The sequence below is a fragment of the Centroberyx affinis genome, unplaced genomic scaffold (assembly GCF_046629955.1).
Source record: "Centroberyx affinis isolate AG114_WGS23_722 - 3 ecotype Tasmania unplaced genomic scaffold, CSIRO-AGI_Caff_v1 ptg000034l_1, whole genome shotgun sequence".
Classification (NCBI taxonomy): domain Eukaryota; kingdom Metazoa; phylum Chordata; class Actinopteri; order Beryciformes; family Berycidae; genus Centroberyx; species Centroberyx affinis.
The window spans coordinates 80,316-100,910 of record NW_027278748.1 but is presented as its reverse complement, the minus strand read 5'-3'; the positions used below and the strand labels follow the sequence as shown (position 1 = coordinate 100,910).

The window sequence follows — 20,595 nt, the reverse complement described above, 5'->3', positions numbered from 1 at the left end:
GGTGGGATGTTGTGACAGGATTGAAATAGTCAATGCCTGCAATTATGATGCTTCACAATACACAGCAAAATAGGTTAGAACTTTATTGTTGAGTCTGATACATTATTTGGTAGTCTTTTTCCCAAGTATGGGACCTGATGTGTCAATTAATAAAAGTTCATGAACAGAGTGAATCTGCATCATGTAAAGGGGTTGAAAATACCACATTCTGTAGTTACAAATGTCTATATAAAACACTGTGAAAATGATAATATTTCAATATGTCATATTTCATTGTCGAAATACAGTTCTGACAGACATGTATGTATTATGTCTTTAATGTCATATGTTAGAATTTCCATCCTCTCTGTTAGATACAAAATAGACAAAAATAATTTCATATATTTTCAGATAAATTTTCAAAATCATTGTCAAATGATCACAACATAAAATAATCAATGACAATCTTCATTATTTGCAAATAAAACGCTGTTAGCAAAATAAGCTTTTCACTGCATCATATATATAATCACAATTTCATCATATGTTCACCATGATTTCTCTGTAAATATCTGTAACAAAAGAAACATTTTGCTTCCACAGCCAAATGAATGACAATCTCTATGTGATCTGTATTTCAGAACCTCTGACTCAAAAAAAAACTAAAAAATTGAGAAAAAACAAAACAAAACAAAACATGAAATCACTGAATGAGAGCGGCCCATCTTGTTTAGAATATAGAATTCAATTACAGTCAAGCACAGTTCTCATAAAATTTCACATTTCTTTGAGGCACTCATTGCCTTGCAGCTCTATGTCCCCATCTGTAGTAGCCCTGTCTGTGATAAACGCTTGATAGAAGAAACTTTCGACATATCACGTCTCATCGAATCATTCACAAGAAATAACAAAATTTGACCATAAGTGCAGTCACCTGTCTTGGACAGTGATTGGTGCTTATACAGCTGAGGCACACAATCCATTTTTTAATGTTTATTTTCTCAACAAAAACAAAAAAGCATGGCAAACATATAAAATGCAAAATGCAAAATGAAAAAAAAAAAGTTATGAAAACTAATCTCCTCCATGGCCAGTCAGAGTTTTGTCATTGGTATGTGCAAGCTGTTCCAGGGTCCCATCCATAGCTCCTCCTCGTCTGATAATGTGTGGTCACTGTGGGACTCCAGTGTCTCCCTACCTTCCATGTGGTTGTCCACAGAAGTCTCTTGCTCGTCAGTGACACACGAGCCACTGCTGTTTCTGTCAATCAGGGCCTTGGCAATATTGGTTTTGGACCCAAAACTTTTAAGACCTGTGATGCTGGATCCCAGTGAGCCACAGGAGGGTCGGGTGTTGAGGTTGACGTCCACATTAGAGGAAATGCATGTACCTGTACCATTTCCTGTGTCGTTTCCCGTGTCCCCAATGCTATTAATAGGGGGTGGTTCTTCATGAGTCACACCCAGCTTGTCTAGTTTTTTAAACTGCTTGCCCAACCGGCATGGAGAGCCTGCCTTGAGGTTGTTGGGGTGGGGCAGCCGCCTGGTTCGGACGATAGTGCCATTCTGGGCGAGGTAGATGTTCCCGTTGATGTTACTGTGGCTGTTGACATTGGAGAGTCGGTTCCGCTGGGTCTCTGTAGTGCTCTCCTCTCCTGTGGAGCTGGTCTCATACTCTCGATCTACCACCAGCTTAATCCGCTTCTTTCTCCCGGGCTAAAAAGAACAGAGAAGTGGTCAATATCAATATACAGTTCATTTACAATTCATGTGCAACTTTCACAGAGGAACAATTAAGAAAATGCAAATAGAAGCTTCATAAGACATTACAGGATAGCATTGTGACATGCAGAATCTCACTCACAGCAGAAACAAGAGCATAATGCTGTACAAACGAGAGCAAAAACCATAATCCAAAGAATTTGAAAAGTCAAAGGTAGAAGAAAGACAGCAAAACTATCAAATTCTACAGCAGGAGGAACCACCAAGGTTTTTCCTTGCTAAGGGGAAAAGAGAAAAGCTGTACATGTGAAACACTCTGTAGAGGAAAGCAATGTTCTCTTCACTCCCATGCAAGGGTAATTGATTTTATTCAGTCTTACTTCACAGCCGACCATATATCTCTTTAGAAGGCAGTTCCCTGAGACTCTGAATCTGACCCAGAACCACTGGATGAAGATTTCTCAGAGGAGATGGCATCCTCATCCACTTCAGTGATAGGGGAGAGTCCTCCATATGTCTCTTCAGAGATGCCACTCATGCTTCTGACGTCTGAGCTGTATGGGGGACCTGCTTGGGCAGAGGTCTCAGGGCCAGTGGACGCCACACTGGACCTCCTGGATGCTGCTTCATCACTGACATCGCTGCCTGACTCTTTGCTCTCATCAGCAGTCTCAGATTCTTCCTCATCTGAATCCTTTTCTTCACTCTCCTCTTCGATGGTGTCCTCAGACCCGCTGGTCTGGGTGGACTTCCGGGAGCGGCTGCTGCCACCGGTGGACCGGGAGCCAGTGGAACTCTTCTCGCTGCCCACGGAACTCTTGCTACTCTTGGAAGACCCTCCATCCTCTGAACCACTTGCCTCTGAACCAGACGGTTTGCTCTGGCTGGACCCACTTCTTGTCCCTGTTCCTGATTCAGACTCACTGCCTGTCCCTGTGCCTGATTCAGCGTCACTGGCTTCCTCACTGGACTTCTTTGAGCTTCCTTCACTTCCTGATGATCTGGCACTCTGCGATGACCTCACACTTGAGCCAGATGCAGAGGCACCGCTGCGACTCTCACTTGCACTCTCAGTTCCACTGCCGCTACCGCTACCACTACCGCTACCGCTACCACTGCCACTACCGCTACCGCTGCCACTACCACTGCCACTACCGCTGCCACTACCGCTACCGCTGCCGCTACCACTGCCGCTACCGCTACCGCTACCACTGCCACTCCCACTTCTACTCCCACTGCCACTTTCACTACCACTGGCACCTGAAGCACTGGTCCCCTTGCTGGCCTCAGTGGCAGATGATCTCATGGAGGAGCGTGCAGAAGACCCACTTTCTCTGGATTCCCCTGAAGCCTCTTCCTCCCCAGACTCTTCATCAGAGTCTCCCTCTGTTCCCGAACCTTTTTCTGAACCCGATTCCCTCTCTGTCGCCGTGCCTGTTCCTGACTCTGTTTCTTTTTCGGATTCTGATTCCTTCTCGGTTCCTGACTCTTTCTCTGTGCCTGACTCTTTCTCTGAATCAGATTCTTTTTCAGTCCCAGATTCTCTCTCAGCGCTGGATTCCTTCTCAGTTTCTTCACCCTCAGATCTAGACTTGCCTTCCTCATCAGAATCCCCTAGGTCTTCATCAGGCTCTTCCTCTGAGTCCACAGTGCTTTCGTTGGCATCATCCCGGTCTAAATCCACTTTTAGATAATCTTTGTCAACACTGCCTTTCTCTGAGGATTCCTCATCAGAGCCTCTCTCCTTACTGATTCCACTGCCACTTGCTTCCGGCTCACTTTCAGTCACACTAATAGACACTTTAGATTTCTCTTCATCCTCAGTGGCTACGTGGGAGGCCTCCTCGTCCCTCTCACTGCCTGCAGCAGTCACATGACTCACACTACTCTGTGACTTCCTCCGGGCTTGCAACTTGTTGCCGAGGTTGATTTTCCTCAGAACTTTGCCGAGCTTGCTGCGAGCATCAGACTTGCTGTCAATTGCTCCTATAGCTCCCGGTCCAGTCAAACTCTCCTGGCTGTCGATACGGCGGGCTGACATCAGTTTGGCATAATCCTTGTCCTTCTTCCCTGCGCCAAACATCTTGAACATCTTGGCTTTCTTCCATGGAGATGTGCCAGAAGGACCAGCATCAGATGGCTGGTCTCCTCCCTTCCTCGCCAGTAGTTTGCTGAGTTTCATGACAGACTTCAGCTTCTTGGCAGCCTTGGAAGGCTCAACATCCTCTGCTGGCTCAGCTTGTTCGATTTCATCCTCTGGAGGCAAGTCTCTAAAATCTACCCTCTTGGGTGGACCTCTACCTCGCATGCCGCCACGACCCCTGCCTCTGCCTCTGCCTCGGCCTCGGCCCTAAGACAGTCACATTTAATTCAGCAACCTTTTCAGTGAAGACACAGCAATAATGATAAATTCTATAATAGGGTATCTATCACATTCTATCACATAGGGCATCAAAATTGCCATTGTAATAACACATTGGACTGTTAACCTGTTAAATCATTAATTGACATTATTCACATTATTATCATTGTATGTATGACATTCACATTTAAGGACACATAATACCTCGCCATGGGGGCTGTAGTAATAGCCATCATCCTCCATAATCACCTCTCCATATTCGTCATACATGGGGGCGATCAACTTCCTACGACTGCCGTACTGAGGAAGGTCATACCTGAGAGAGACAAAAAAATTATATCTTTCAGAATAGCTCATATTACATATGCTATAAAGCAACATTAAGTTTCCTATAGAAGCACAAGAGAAACATTTTAAATTGTCTTACAGTCAGTATGAATTTCATGATCCTAATCACCAAAATGTCAAATTTATACACCCAAATCTATGGCATACTGTAACTCCTAATCTGGTTGTTGAAATTGCATGAAATTTTGTACACATGCTCTAGGGCTATGTACTAGTCAAAATATGAAGTTGGTCCTGATTGGTGAATGTAGGTGTGGCATGTAACATCGTTCCAATATTTCAAGGTTATGATTATGGCACATACACTGTGACCCCTATAGTGGTTGCTTGCAACTATATTTCTTTTACTGTTATTAAACTGTGATGTATTTTTCCTGAATTTTCTGTTGATGAAGACTGAGTTTTATTAGGTTAGATTTTGCTGGTCATGCTGACTACTGAGTTTTTTCTTCTATTAATTTCCAAACAAACTGCTGTTGCTGCTGCTGGAGATGTAAAACGCATCACTTCCTGTGTGCCAGAGTATTGTTCCCGGGAAAGAATTGCCCTTCACTGAGAATTTAGAACGACAAATATAAAAGCTTTCATGAACTGGGTATGAATTGAATCACAATTGTTTTATATCAATCAGTGATGGAAAGTAGCAAAACAGACATTTATTTATATGGAAATGTCACAGATTATTAGTTTAAGGGACCATTGTGGCGAGCTGCAGTAGCTGGGAGATATTGTAAATGAGGTGCAATGTGGGGCCAGCATCAATCTGCATTATGCTAGCATCTGGGTCTGACCTGAGATAGCAGGCCAATGTAGATGTGTGCTCCTGTTACACTGGATGCTGACGTCAAATATTCTGCTTACTGCACCATATTAAATCAGTGAGGAGCCTGAAGGCAAGAGCAATTTGCCTCACCGACACCTTGTGAACATACGAGGGTGGCTTGGAGGACCACAAGGGCTAGTGATTGCTGGATTAAGAGCTTAACTGCTGTTAAATTGTGCACCACTATTTAAATAGAAACGGATCAAAGGCAGGCCAGGTCAGAGTGATAGCACACTCAGCAGCAGTAGCAGGTTTTACGATGGACTTTGTGACAGACCTTCAAAATATAATTACAGCTTGTTGCAAATGAAGGGCAGTGTGATGCAGACACAGTTTAAGGCAATTAGAATTAGCTAAGATGATGAGAAGGTAAGTCGCTGAGTAACTGAAGAGGCAAGTAAAACACTTAATTTCAACATGGCCACTTTTTAAAGTTTGTCAGTTTTTCTTTAAGTGGTTTGAGCCTGTAGGGTCCAAAGGTTGCTCCCCATTTTGATAAACTTGCAGCATAATTCTCCAGAGTGGAGGAAGTCACCTGCCATAGAGCAGTAGCGTTTAATGAATAACAATTTCTCAGCAGCTGTTACAGCTTTGCGTTCCAGCTTTTTCTCCTTTGGACCATATGGGCAATGTAGCACACAAGCCAAAACATCCTCTATCCATTACGCCAGAGGAAAACACCACCTCACTCTCAGGTGCCTGGCTCAAGGCAACGTAATTGATCTCATTTTGTGGGAGTGGAGAGGGTAAATACTCAGGGATGGTATGTACTGATGAGGGGGAAGCATTGTAAGTTATGCTCATCATTTCATTCTCAATTTCCTTGAAATGCTCCCCATTCCCAAGGACTCAGCATGGGGAGCTAGAAGGAACGTCTGTGATAAATAAGTCTTAATGATGTAATTTTTTTTACTTTAAATGAATCGATGGAGATCAATTCTCTAGATTAGAGTAAGACTGATGAGAGAGGAGAGGGTCAGTGGGCTGCATGCTCACCCTTGGTCGTAATTATAGTAGTCCTGGGTGTAGTAGTCTTGGCCTGGGTCGATGCCTGACTCCATGGAGAGTTCCTGCATTTCAGAGGGGCAGAGAGAGAAATAGCTCAGCACTCCTTAGTGAAAGAGAGCAGCAGAAAAGCACCAGCAGCGTACAGGGTGAGTATACAGCAGAATTACTAAATCCCTGTGAATTAAGAAAAGCAGTAGTGTTTCTACCTCAGGTCTCAGAAGAGATGGCCTCAGCAGTTGCTGTTGCTGCCAAAGATTAGTAGAGAAGAGGGGAAAGGTAATGGAAGGAAGGGATGGTCAGGAGAGACAAAGACAGAATGCAGAGCTCACTCTTTATATTGAAGATTTAAAGCCAGAAAAAACAGGGCTCTTCCATTATTATTTGTCAGGGCCATATTATATGCCCTGGGGAATAAATACAAGATGAAATGATTAATGGAAATATGGATGGATCCAAAGCAAGGAAAAAAGAGGGGAAGATAGGATGACCAAAATATGAGGAAGCTAAGCCTTTTTAATAAGAAGTAGAAACCAACCAACGATGAAGAAAGAAAAATGCAACAAACTTTAGTTTTGTGAGTCTGCATCAAAAATAAAACATCATGCTGCATACTTCTGATGTTGACAGTTCCCAGGTTATTTGAAGGTCACAATTCAAAAAAGAGTTATAATTTCAAACGTTGCCAGAGTCACTTCATCTTTGTTGCGTCCCTGATTATGTTTTCCTTTTCCAACCGAGGAGAAAAAACTCACCCAAAATGCTTATCTGTCACTTGACAGCGAGATTTGAGAATACAATGCCAACCACTTTCAAAATCAAATCTAAACTGTAATGTCAGTGTCAGAAGTACTATCTCTGAGATCTCATCTTAATCTCATTCAGTGTTTTCCATCAAGTGAGTTGTAGATAAGAATAATAGGGTATAAGCTGCCTCAAGCTGCCTTGAGAGTGACAAAATGTCTTGGCACACAATGAATAAGATAAAAACATATCACAATAAGAATGCTTACCTGTCTCCCATAGCCTCGCCTGCTGTGTGCCGCGGAAAAAGAGAGGAAATAAAATAGACAAATAATGAATATGGATTGACAGCAACATTTCAAGTGCTTTTAGATAAATAAAATGTAAAGTCTACAGCACTACAGCATATATATTCTGCTGACCAGTGAGGATATTTCTGTTTTACTTACTGTGCATTTTCGTGTGTCAAATTACAGTTGCAGATATTGTTCATTTTAAAAAAAGAGTGCCTAAGGCCACACTGTTATCACTTTGGTGTTGGCTGTTTCTTTTTCTGTTATCGCATCCAAACAGAAAAAAATTATATAATAAATGCAAATATCAAAGAGGTTAGGAAGATAGGAATATGAAAAAAGTCAGTGTTTATACAGACATTCTGTATCTAGAGCCATCTCCTATCAGATATGAAAAAGGACATGGCGATTCAGGGAGAAATTATTGACTCAAAGAAACTGTTAATAAAGCTGTCTTTGTCTTTGGTTATCACAGCATTACGTGCCACTTCATTTCAATAGAGAGCAATGCTTTTTCCAACCAAATTGTGGTATGTAAATCTTAAGAATTTCACACTTGATCCAACACATCACAAAACAACTGAGAGCTGCTCTTGAAAACACTAACCTGCAGTGCATTCAGTGCAAGTCAATGAGAAACAGGAGTTAATGGAGCAGCCTGGCCAAAACCTCCAGGTTCACAAGCGTACAACTGTAACCTGTCTGAGCCCATAAATAATGACGACTCTCACACTCAGATATATGGCCAAGCAATGATGTGAGCTTCCTCTGGAGAGCTGTAATCTGTTATTATGGGCAGGGAGCAGGGACAGGGCAGACCCGTATGGCCACACCTCCCAGGCTGAGGGGGTGATAGCAATGGGATCTGATGGATGACCTGCTGGCTTGGCTGCAGGCTACCGCAGCTTCTAGGAAACATCAAGACAAATGGCCCAGCGGACAGCTACCACAGAAAGGTTTGCACAAGAGGGGACATGGGGGTAGATGGGTGATAAGGGGATGTTGTACAACAATAAGTGAGGTCAACTTTGACTCTTAAATGCTCAAGAACCCAGAGGATCCTCACCCATCACTTCTGTACTCAACCCTAACCCTAACCCATGCCAAATAATTTGCTCATTGAGCATATTTTTAATATCATAAAATACAAATACTAGAGTCATTATTATTCTACTTATTTTTACCTATGTCTTTATTTTTCTTTTATTTATGTAAAGCACTTTGAATTGCTGATGTGTATGAAATGTGCTATGTAAATCAGCAATCACACAATAAACTTGCCTTGCCTTACTGTCATGAATACTCTACCAACAATAAACTAAGTTACCCTAACCATTATAGCAGTAATCAATTAAGTTAGTGGTGTATGTGGTGTATGAGAAGGGGAAAACGGATCTCTCTGATCAGCATTTTTAGTGTACATAAGATACTAAGTATAGTTTCACTATTATTTTACTGATCAGTATATGGTCTTTGGTCTGTATTTTCTTGAAAACCAACACTATGTTGACAATTTTCTGAGTATTTTTTACCAAATGTTTGTTTTGCATTTTTTCCTGCTACTAGGTTAAAGTATCAGAGAAACAAAACAAGTGTGATTAAACCAATTGTATCAATGGAAATTAAAAAAACAAACAGAACTGCATCCATCCAGTGCTGACTGCACTGTGCTTTGAGAGAAGCAGCATGTGAGCTGCTAGCCTCTTGACAGAAGAGATTACCTCATGTAGTGAACATGGAATACAGAATTAGCAGTTCTTCGATCTGCCCATCAGGGGAATGTGTGATGAATCAAACATTACACTGCTCTTGAGAGGGTGGGGTGGACTAAGGCCATTAGCCTAAGGGCATAGAGAGTGAAACAAACATATGAAGGGCATATGGGAGAGAGATGGAGAGGAGTGGATGTGAAAAGCCTGAGCACAGAAAATAAGAAAAGAGGGGGAGAAAGAGAAGAGAGAGATAGTATTGCTGAGTGTAAAGAAGGTAATGGAATCTCCCGAGAACCACAAGGAAAGATTAACAAGAAGAGACAAAGGATTGGGAAGTATTAGAATTGAAAGAAAGAGAGGGAGGGGGAGAGAGAGAGATAGAGAGAAATAAAGAAATGGTGGACATGGAGAAGGTTAGAGGGATGTAAAAGGAAAGGAGAGGGGAACTGTAGCTGACAGTCCCACAGGCAGCGGCCCTGGTCGAGGATTGATTGGTTCTCTAATTAGCCTCTTCCAGCGTGCAGCCCGACATCACAGTGACTACTTTATCATGCTGGGAGGATCTTTGCCGACATGTGAAAAGACAGGACCCCCAGGGATTCGCTTTCTCCATCTATTCAACATCAGCCTGTCGGGGGACCCCAGCCGATGTATTTTTACAGCTGATGCTTCAACCAAAATATGAGGATGTTTTCACTTGCCCCTGCCTGGCTCTATCCTGTATTATCTGCATAAATCCTTCAAAGGCACCAAGAGTAAAAAAAAAAACCTTTCTGCCTTTCTTCAGTATAATATCCAATGTCTGGTTCTGTGAGTTGAACCAATGCAACGACTTCCTGAAAATGTTTTGACAACAAACATATGATCGTCCTTCCTGAACACTCTGAAGCTCCTTTCCCAGAACTTGCATAGCTTTGGGAAATTCCTGGTGGTTCTTACAAAACAGTGGTAAATTCTCTGGTTATTAATTGGAAAATGGACTCACTGCCAAACAACACTATCTTAAATGTTCATGCTGTTGTCTGTCTGAGCAAGTTGAGGAACAAATTCAAAATCAACACTATTGAGTCACCAAATTCTTTGGGAAGAAAAAGCCCCTTGGCTTTCCTTGTTTAATATAATTTATGTCGTTTTGTTTGTGAAGCGTGAAGAGTAGATTCGATTATGACCTGAAATAACTTACATACAACATGATGAACCATCTTTTGAACTATGCTATGAACTCTGATCTGAACTCTAGTGTATACTTAGGTTGAAATAAAATACTGTTTGACCTTCATCATACATCTCACCATGATTCAGGCATTTCAGGTAAAAAACTAGGGCATGAAACCGAGCAGAATAGATACTGATATAGATATAGATATATACAAGCCTCTTTTGTAATGCAAGCCTAGAAGCACATCATACAGTCGTGGCAGAGCTGGATACATTTGTTGGCTCGTGGCACTAAAGTTTGATTTTCACACAAAATATCACGTAAAAAAGCATTTCCCACACCTTAAAATTCTTTGACTTGTCTACAGCATATATAAAATACTATTGATTGTACAAAAATCAATAGAGTTTAGTTTCAGAAACAACAGAAAAAAACAGGCATGGAGACATAAAAAGAGAAATAATGAGAATATGGAGACAGAGGGAAAGGAGTGAGTCAGAACACTGTGGACTGAGAGGAAAAGTGTTCGCTGAGTTCGGAAGCAACAGAGTTTGGGCTGTTCAATTGGCTTGTCTGCTGAACCTCTGCGGCCATGTCCATTTGGCTTGTTCCGTTTTCAGTAGAGTTTGCTGTCGAGATCAGCTGGAGCACAGAGCTGGAGTTGGGTGGGTTTGGCGTGCTCTGCTCATCAGGAGGATCAGAGCCTGGCAGTTTGTTAACACCCTCTGATTCCTCAGTCACTTGTGGTTTCTTGTTAAATTTGGGCACCTTGCAACTTTTGTCTACTTGGCTGTACAGGTTGGCAACGGACCTCTCAATGTCGGCTAGATTCTGGATATTTTTCAAGATCCCTTTGAGCTCCTTCTTCCCCCCATCAGCTGGCAGTGGGACAGGAGGAGCGGGGTGTTTACGGGCCGAAACGGGGCGAAGTGAGGACGCGGGCGGCAAAGATGTTGGGACAAACTGGACGGCGGGGCGTATGAGTTCGCTGGCAGGGGAGAGCGGGGGAGGGAGTGGAGGGGGAGGCGGGGGAGCAGCCTGCTTAGTGAGGGGAGGAGGAGTGGGATGGGGGGGATACTGAGGAGGCTCAGGAAGGTAGGAGGGAGCAGGTGGAGGAGAGGGGGGTGTGCTAGAGGGAGGGGACGTGGACGGGGCACGGGGAGGTAGCTGCTGTGGAGGAGGAGGGGGGGGATTATCTGGAGGGTCCGGTATGATCTCCACGGTGATCTCACAAGGCTCCACTGTCATGTAGCTGGAGATGCTGGAGCTGAACTTCCTGAGGATAGGTGGAGTCGGCCTCTGGTTGGCCAGGTGGTGTGAGTCGTCTCCCTGGGTAATGATAATCCTTGGGGGAATGTCCCTGCCCACTGACATGGGGCTGTAGGCGCACTCCATGATGGAAAGCAGGGTTTCTGAGGTCAGCTCCAGCATGTCAGCGCTGTCTCGATCCCTGAGAAGGACGGGAGAGAAGGAGCCTTGGGACTCTCTGACCTGCTTGAGGGTCCGTTCCTGTAGGGCCTGCTGCTCAAACTGCCTGGCCTGCTCGCGGACTGACAACTTGCTCTCTGTGCTGCAGCCACTCAGCTGGAACGTGTCCAAACTCTCCAGCCCTTCCCTGCCTCTCATGCCTGCTTGGAGCATGTGCAGCTCCCACTCCGCTGGGTCCATAAGAGCCTGTCTCCTTAGCGCCTCGTAGCCTTGCAGGCCTCCACGGATGCGGCCGGGCATTGACCAAATGCACCCTGGCCCCGCTGAGTGCGGTGGAGAAAACGAGAACCGTTTCTGAGAAGGGCCTGCTTCCCCTACGAAGACATCCGGACTGCTGAGGGGACCGTTGTCATCGTAGACAGGGTTGTGGGTGGTGAGCGGGTGGCGGTCAGAAAGGAAGGTCACGTTGCTCTCTGATTTGGGCAAGTTGCCATGCAATGTTCCGTTGCCACGGGCTGCAATGGCGCGACAGGCAAAGGTGCTAAGAATCCTCTGGCGGTCGGCCTCCTCAATGACAGACTTTTTAGCCCTGCCCCAATAAAAGGTGGAGGTGGAGAAGAAAAAGACTTGAAACAGGTGAAAAACGAATGCTTAAGGGGAAGCGAAGCAAAGGAAAAGGGTGAGGCAAAAGCGACTATGCTATAATTTGTTCCTTAATCTTCACTTATATGACTCTTAGTATCGTGCGTGCTACTCAGATTTATATAAGTAGATTCAATAAAGAAATGTGATTGGTCAAATAGATGGTTCAACTTTCAACTGTGCTTTACGAGTCTGCAAAGTTGGTTACACCAACAGACAGAGATGTATACAAATATTTTGGGGACCTCTTTTTGTACATTTTTGGAACTGGACTTCAATGCCATACTTAGTTAAGCCACATCATATGAAATGACTAATATTTACCAAAGCGACAATTCAGCCCTAATGAAACAATGGCTACTTCCTTTAATTAATATGAATAAGGAAAGAGGCAAATCAAGTGAAAATGATCTTCTACAAACATTCTAAGTTTAAGCTAACAACTGGTTAAAATTATGGTCGCAGAAAGTCGTGTTATATAGCCTGTGGTTCAAAGATACTATATAAATAGCCAACATCGACCTAAACTGTAAGCATCTGTCCAATCATAATCACAACACTAAGAGACAGTGAAATGAAGGTAAGGGCACATAAAACAGACATGGCTTGATGTCAATGGCAAGGAAGATGGGGGACAACTAGGGACGCCTACTAAAGTGCAGTACCTCTAAAAAAAGGGAGCTTAATTTTTCCTGTCTACATGAAAGCAAAAAGGTTATACTGCAGTCAATTAGAATGTTACATCTGCTTAAATAAGAATCTTTCCAATTGCTGTTCACCTAAATTAATTTAAAAACCAAGCTATGCGAGTTTAATACTAATTTACAACACAAGGGTACTAATCATACTGTAAACCGAAATCTCAAGGCTTTAATACACGTCAAGTACACACCAAAATTGTATCTAGATTTGTGCCTATGCTCAGCAAAATCTATCAGCGGGATGTAAAACAAGGATGTATCTATGCTGTTCCTATGCTGCGTTCACAGATAGCAGTAATCCTATATATGGACCTCACACATTTTGGGATTACTTACTGCAGTCTGAATCCAGAGAGGGGCAAGGGAATGGAAATGATGCAGAAGACAGAAACAGACAGTTGTAAGAAGACTAGTGCAGAAATGTCAGAGGTATTAAGGTAAAACAAACACATGGATGAATAATAAGCTCAACTGTATGTATGTACTGTACTGATTTATTTTTTGTGTGCATCCAAAAATACACTGTTTTATTTGTTGAGTGCATCCAAAAATATACTGTAGGCACAAACACATGCGGAGACCAGCATATCTGCATACGCGCACATTCACAAACCCACGCGCGAACACACACAGACACGTACACATACAGGCACGCGCACACACACACACACACACACACACACACACACACACACACACAAACGCACATATACTTTTCTGCTTAGGAAGACTCTGACAGTGTTTTAATGGGGTTGTTTATGGGATCAGCTCCTTTTGTTTCTACTGCAGCCTAGAACATATCCCCAAAATAAATGACACCGGGCCACAATACTATCCCCATGAGAGCTCTTCTACTGCCGTGAAATCAAAAGCTTCTGCTTGCTGTTGAGTATTGGTCAACATCTGTTGTAAACATTGCACAGGCCCTTTACAGCTCACCGTAAAATTTCCATTATCCCTTTTTTAACAGCAACCATGAAGTTAGAAGCAGTATTGCTTTAAAACGCATTAAATCAAAATTACCATGCCCCCTATTTACCATCGGGGACTGTGCAATTTCGTTTCAATCTTGTTTAATCTGAAACCATTAACATTTCATTGCACATTCAGGGTAGTATTTAACATGAAAGGTTAAATCCGATTGTGCTAATGGCAAAACATTCAGGACACAGGGAAGCTGATGAAGCATTCAACACGGGTAATAATACGGGGAAAGTAAAAAGTAATTTATCACAAAATCAATTACCAAGCACAGGCCAGATTCTCTATTCCCAATAAACTATGGTGTCTTTTATGAGCTTAAGCAAACTCTCACCTTGAGAGAGGGCCATGCTGAAATGCATATGTGCTCTAATGGGAAAGGCAACTGAAGCCCTAATCACCAGCTGAGCGGCAGCATACATTGTGGTTTGCAGAGCACAAAAGTGGATCATGGTTAGGGAGCTAAGGAGCAGAGACAGCCAATGATGCAGGTGCCACTGTGTCTACGGCTCAATAGGGTAGACTTCAAAGATCAATACCCACCTACAGGACTGATAGTGGTCATTTTAGGACAAAGGAGTGATGTGATGTTGAGACATAGATAATTGGAGTAAAGGCAGGAAAATATGCTCAGAAAAGGCAGCAGTGATAGCATTCACACTGAAAGCACTACTTAGTTATATTAGAGAGAGGAACCTGCATGGTACCATACAGTACCTGTTTATCAAGGGAATGGGTTAATCATGGGAGGCAGATAATGAAAGGTCGGGATTGACTCACATGCTGCTGTCCCCTAGCTCTTCATACAGGTTAGCAGTGGGAGCACCGGCTGGAGGTGCCTTGCCTCCTGGCGGTAGAGCCATCTGAATCCTGGCCGTTTTGGCACACTCAGCCTGTCGCCTGTGCAATTTGAAGTGCCATCAGTTTGAGTCACCAAGATCAGAGGTTCCAGTTCACAAGTGACACAAATCAACCCAAAAAGAAAATATAGCTCATATGCCAATATGCAAGGAAAAATCAACCCAAAATACCAAACTGAATGAAAGGAATCAAAAGAAGCCTATCAAAGCAGAGTAAATCGATCTGTTATCCACAATTCAATTTTTGTGCCAAGTTAGTCTGACTCAAGCTCAACCTTAATATCTCCAAATTAACTTCTCCTTCTTCCCTTTGGAATAGTGTGGTAATAGGTGAGGAGAAGGCAGACGCATCAATTATGCATGGAGCCTCATCCATGTATCGCCCCTGTGTTTTCGCAAGGCATTTTTGCAAACAAGAATCATAACTAGCAACTGGTGGTAAAACTAAGAATAATGATGTGTTCAGTCGTGACTGAAGAGGGGTTGGAGATGGGGAATGAATAACTTAGTACAGGGGGAAAGGTATGGGTGGCGACCATTCTCATTATTTGTCAACAGCATTATTTAAACACATTTGTCAAAACACCACCAGTGATCCAGATTGGTGAACAAGCAGTGAGGGGATGAGGCTATGACTGAACACTCCTGTAACTCCAAATCTGAAGGTTCTTTCAATATACCGATTTTGAAGGTTGCTGAAAACAAAATCAAAGTTACCTATAATTCTCTGTGACAGTGATTGCCAGTGAAATCTACTTACAGAATGATGGAAACCAACTAAAAAAAGTGATCATAGATGCTTGTTTTTGTTTAGATTTAGACTATGTATTGCTTTTAGCATTTTTGAGGTTGTTACATTCAGTGAAAATACACTTTTATAAACTTGTACTGATGGGTGGCGTTGAAAGGGCAATGGTGAGTGGAAGGATACTAAAAGCCTTGTTGACTTTGGGTTGATTTTCCATAACATTTCATCAGATGTTCCAGATGAAGGGACATCGTTCTGCATAATTAAACATCAACCCAGCATGCTGTAAGAAGAATCAGTGTTGCATTGTGCCATTATACTAAAGGCAAGTCATTTCAAAAGGGTGCTGACATTAGCTGACATGCAGTTTTCCCATCATCTTCACACAGTCTGCTCGTCTTAAAATGAATAATGAAGATGTGAGAAATTGTCCTTAACACACACACACTTCATGCAATTGAAAGGGTGATCACTTATAAAACATGAATGGGAATAATTACTTACTCTTTGAATCTGATGGATGGTTTTTGACGCAGAGAGAGAGAGAGAGAGAGAGAGGGAGAGAAGGGAAGGAAACAAAAAAAATGTTGAATAATTAGATAATTAGATAGAGGTGCTTTGACTCCAACTCCATTCAATTTTAATGCTGGGAGGTTATTTAATGTTGGGAGGTGTCCTTTTGAAAAACACACCGCTCTAGGTGAAATAATTAAGTACATTATTACCTCCGCCAAGGAGGTTATGTTTTCGGTGCCGTTTGTTTGTTTGTTTGTTTGTCAGCAGGAATATGGAAAAACTACTGGGCCGATTTTCATGAAACTTCATGGAAGGGTGTAGCATGGGCCAAGGAAGAACCCATTAAATTTTGGAGCGGATCAGATCCAACTCACGAAATTTGCATATCATAGCAGACTGGACTATTGGCCTTGGCGGAGGTCTGCGCTCTCCGAGTGCCCTTCTAGTTCATGCAATACCTTTCAACATACTCAGACAACAGAGAGACTGTGGATAAAATGCTCTATCAAAGATCTCTACCTGATTCTCTATAAAATAAGAGAAAAAAAACCCTTATCATATTCTCCCCCATCTCTCATTGCAAAGTATGAGGCACTCAAGCCTCAAGCGATGACCGCAGGCTACATGCAAAAGTAGCCGTTGCTTCTTTCTTGAGTGTGTCTTTGATGTTTAGCATCATCATTATTCACAACCAAATCTAACTATTCAAAATCCAAACATTATTATTTCTCAAGTCATGTGACAGTGAACATGTTGGACATGCAGAAATTACCCTTCTTATATAATTTAATTTCACCAAAGGGATTTCACAACCAACATCAACACCATCTGCTATGACAGTTTGTGTGTTCGGTCTAATGTCACCATCAATGTGCTCTGCTGTGTGTTTTGTATGTGCGTTTGCGTAGGACAACCACTCAACCCATCTGCTGTGAATAAACATCGACCAGACATCAGTGTTTATGTAACCCTCGCCGCATACCAACGACTAGAGTGCAGAAGACGCCTTCATGCTTGACTTGCCATCACTTTATGACCCCCACCTACCAGCCAGGCGATCAGCTGGCTCACCAATCAGAATGACAGGATACAAAAAGAGGCATCATATTTGCATAGGCATTTGTTGTGAAGTGCATAGTGTGTGTGTGTGTGTGTGCATGTGTGCGTGTGATAGAGAGAGAGAGGGAGAACATTGTTTATTGTGAGTGTGTTGGGCAGAGAAGATTAGGTAGCGTGAAGACGCACTGTGACCGTCACAATTGGCTGTAGATATTTGTCACAAATGAGTGTTAATTAATCTGCTTTCACAGAGCATGAGCAGGGAGATTAGCCCAGCAGAGTGCGCAGTCAGCATGTCTAATGAGAGAGAGAGAGAGTGAGACAGAGAGAAAGACAGAGAGAGAGGGAGAGAGAGCGCGAGCGAGCGGTGCTCTCGTTTTATTTTAAATACGACAAATTTGCATTTCAGCAATGTCCACAGATCATTGCTGTTTGCAGTTATGCTAGCTCTATCCTAGCAAACAAAGGTTTCCATTCCAACAATGAAATACATGATTTGTCTAAGGAGCAAATGCTTTAGCTAAAAAAAACAGCAGGGAGTGTAACTCAATATCTCCCAAGACAAAGGTCTGCTTCATTAAAATGTATTTCCTTCTTAATTCCCTGACAACCAATTAAGGACGATTACGGAACACACTGACTATTACTATGGCAAGAGCACTCACTGTTTGTAGGTGACCATGACGATGAGGATGGCAGGGATGCAACAGAGGATGATGATGATGGCGAGGGCCAGGAGAGCTCCCTCCGTGTAGCCCACGGCCTGTGCTGCCTTCTTCACGCTGGCCACGATGTCGGGCGAGCGGATCTCTAGGATGCGTCCACCCTCACCTAGGTGTGGCTGGAACTCCTTGTTGATATCCAGCAGCTTCCCATCCAGAAACCTACAATAAATAGTGCACAACGAGGATGGATACAGTAAAAAAAATACATGATTAGGTTTCCAGTGGCAAGTTTGGAACCTATCTTACCATGTCTTGATGTTTGTGAGTGAAATACTTCACGGTCAGTGACATCTAATTATATACAGCAGATTTGACATGTTTTAAACTATGTGAAAAGGTCTGGGGAGCTACACATGTATTGTTCTCCTCAAGTTGTCAAAGGGAGTCTTCAGAAAAAATTTAAAAGCTCAGTGTAACCCTTCTTTGGGAAAAATTGTCATTCATATTCATACAGTGTTTCAGTTGCAGACCTGAAGCAGCATTGGCATCAATATTGTAGTAAAATGTACCATATGTATATAAGATTGCATTCAATTCAAACAAAAAAAGAAAACCAAACTGTAATGAAAATAACCATTAATTAAAAAGCAACTCTCAAAAATTTGGCATCAGGAAGGGGTGATCACACTGCCACTTCCAATTACTGTCATTTTCGCCCTCCTATAGGTGAATAAACGAGTGGAGACGAAGGTCATTAACTGGCCTCTCTGGCAATCTATCCTCTAGAGACATCATACAGCAGAGAGCGCTGGATTCAAGGTGGCATAAGGACGCTCTATAATGCAAGACCCCCTCCTCCCCAGCCCAAGTCTCTCACTATCTCTTTCTCCTTCACTCCCTTTCCCCCTTGTGATCTGACAGCAAAGCCACAGAAATACAACATGCAATTACCCTGTAACACTGTCAGACATGCACTGCATGTACAAAAAGCTTTTCTCCCCTACTGTATGAGTCTACTGAGATGAGTTTCCCTGACAGCCACACATTGTATCGGAGGAGGGGGGTTCTTATTAAAGCAGGGATGTAGCAAGTCTCTTTTAAAATTAGCGACAGCTCTCTCAAAAGCTGTCACTTGTGATAAGGCCAACGCTTGCTGGCTCCGGCTGAAAGAGGCCCCATTTTTTACAACACAAGTGCCATTCCAAAACAAAAAAACAAAACAAAACAGAAAACACAAGGTTGGTGCTCTTCTGCTGGTCAAGGACAGGGAGGTAATGTTTACAGATTAATTCAGCATACACGCAAAGCACCTCTAAAAGTAATTTGCTGAGAGGAGGATTACCAAATGAACTGGAATTGTCAAGAAGGGAAAGGGGAGGTTTCATGCCTTAAGAGCCAGAAACAAAACAATGTGGGGAGTAGAAATGGATAGGGAGAAAATAAAAAGAAAGAGTCTGACAGATAGCTAAATGTAAGGTAAGCACAAAAATGGAGAGCAAAGGGATAGAGAGTAAAGGGGGCTGCTCAGTGGGGTGTGTTTCCTACGGAGTGCTACCTCTCATGTTGTAGTGGGGGAGTTGGCTCTGTAAGATTAGTGCCTGAGGTCTGTCAGAGGAGCGAGGGAACATGAGAGAGGTGGTTGCAACATTGTCCTGGGGTGGTGTGTTAACCTCATGCCGCCAGCTAAGGCCAAGGCGCTGCTTTTTTCTTCTGACGGGGTGAAAAGGTGCCTTGGAAGCACTTTTTCTGTGGCGCTTTAACAGCAAGTGGACATGGCCTCTTAGTGGTCAAACAGTGTTTTAGCGCACTGCCTGTGATAGAGACCCTGAGCTGACAGGGACTGGCTCTCTATCCCAAAACAAGGGGAATAAAATGCACTGCTGGCATTTCTCCAGACTCCTGGAACAGCCTTTGAGGCCGAGGCATGACGGGGGGATGATGGATTGATGGAAATACACCCGGCTCCACTCTCACTTTCTCCCTCCCTAACTTCACTCCTGCCTCTCCTTCCTTATATCTTCCCCTTTCCCATGTTGGCATATGACAGATCTGGTGCACCTGTGGGGAAGTTAAAGCCTCTGGAGAAAAGCAGTGGCAAGGGATTGGGTGGAGACACAATCAAAGAGAGAGCCAAAGGGAGAAAAAGAAAGAGAAAACATTTGCTGACTCACGGTATGGACAGAGGGTAAAGGGAGATTGTGGGAATACATGCAGCACAGCAGGGAAATGAGAATAATCCAGTCAAGTGTGCATCTAGTAATCAAATTCACCCACTCACTTGAAGAGCTCCTGGCGTGAGATGGCCCTTTTGGTGAGCGGGTCAATGGCGTACACCGTCAGGTCCGACTTACTGTAGTCCTCCAGCTCGTAGCCATCGCCATGGCGACGTGGCCCAATTGCCTCCACGATTACCTTGGCACCTGGGATCTGGTCCTGGACGTAGCGCTCAAGAATGCTGAAATAAACAGAAAATCATATAATCATTTAATGAAGGCAATAAAGGCATAAATGCTAAAGGCAATTAATGTCTAGATGTATTACATGGGCCAAAATTCAGATTTACGTTGATAATTCAAGAAGGGGGTTTAATTTTTGGCACCTCTTTGACCAAAGCAATATGAGAGCCACCAATCTAAGTGCTCCACTCTGGCAATGATTGTCCCGATGGGCAGCAGTTTGCTTCTCCACACTGGGCTCTTGGCAAAACAAGGCTCAGATAATCCATTTCAGGCAGAGAGAAATCCACACCTCAGATTACAGCCAATAAAGGAAAACCTCTCGGTCTGCCTTTGCCAAGGTGGATAAACACTTTGAGCACTCAGGTAAAATGGCCCTGGATCATCACCAGC

At 43.2% G+C, this 20,595-nt stretch overlaps 2 protein-coding genes across 2 annotated transcripts in view; both read right to left on the bottom strand.

Annotated features, from left to right (window-relative positions):
* Positions 1-1,073: 1,073 nt before the first annotated feature.
* On the bottom strand, positions 1,074-2,151 carry LOC139641488 (uncharacterized). The gene is made up of 2 exons (XM_071515907.1): positions 2,081-2,151; positions 1,074-1,694 (listed from the first exon to the last, which is right to left on the bottom strand). Exons 1-2 carry the CDS (start codon positions 2,093-2,095, stop codon positions 1,074-1,076), a joined length of 636 nt encoding a protein of 211 aa, XP_071372008.1. The 5' UTR covers positions 2,096-2,151.
* Positions 2,152-2,157: 6 nt separating this feature from the next.
* The window catches only part of LOC139641497 (protocadherin-15-like), a gene marked incomplete at its 3' end in the record, with an annotated part of 98,643 nt that continues 80,205 nt past the window's right edge, over positions 2,158-20,595 (bottom strand). Inside the window, exons 23-32 of the mRNA XM_071515918.1 lie at positions 20,025-20,201; positions 17,747-17,965; positions 16,011-16,019; positions 14,679-14,798; positions 7,252-7,273; positions 6,448-6,486; positions 6,230-6,303; positions 4,260-4,378; positions 2,899-4,037; positions 2,158-2,757 (exon numbers count right to left, since the gene is read on the bottom strand). Of these exons, the coding sequence (XP_071372019.1) occupies positions 2,158-2,757; positions 2,899-4,037; positions 4,260-4,378; positions 6,230-6,303; positions 6,448-6,486; positions 7,252-7,273; positions 14,679-14,798; positions 16,011-16,019; positions 17,747-17,965; positions 20,025-20,201 (2,518 nt within the window). The remainder of the gene's footprint in view (positions 2,758-2,898; positions 4,038-4,259; positions 4,379-6,229; positions 6,304-6,447; positions 6,487-7,251; positions 7,274-14,678; positions 14,799-16,010; positions 16,020-17,746; positions 17,966-20,024; positions 20,202-20,595) is intronic.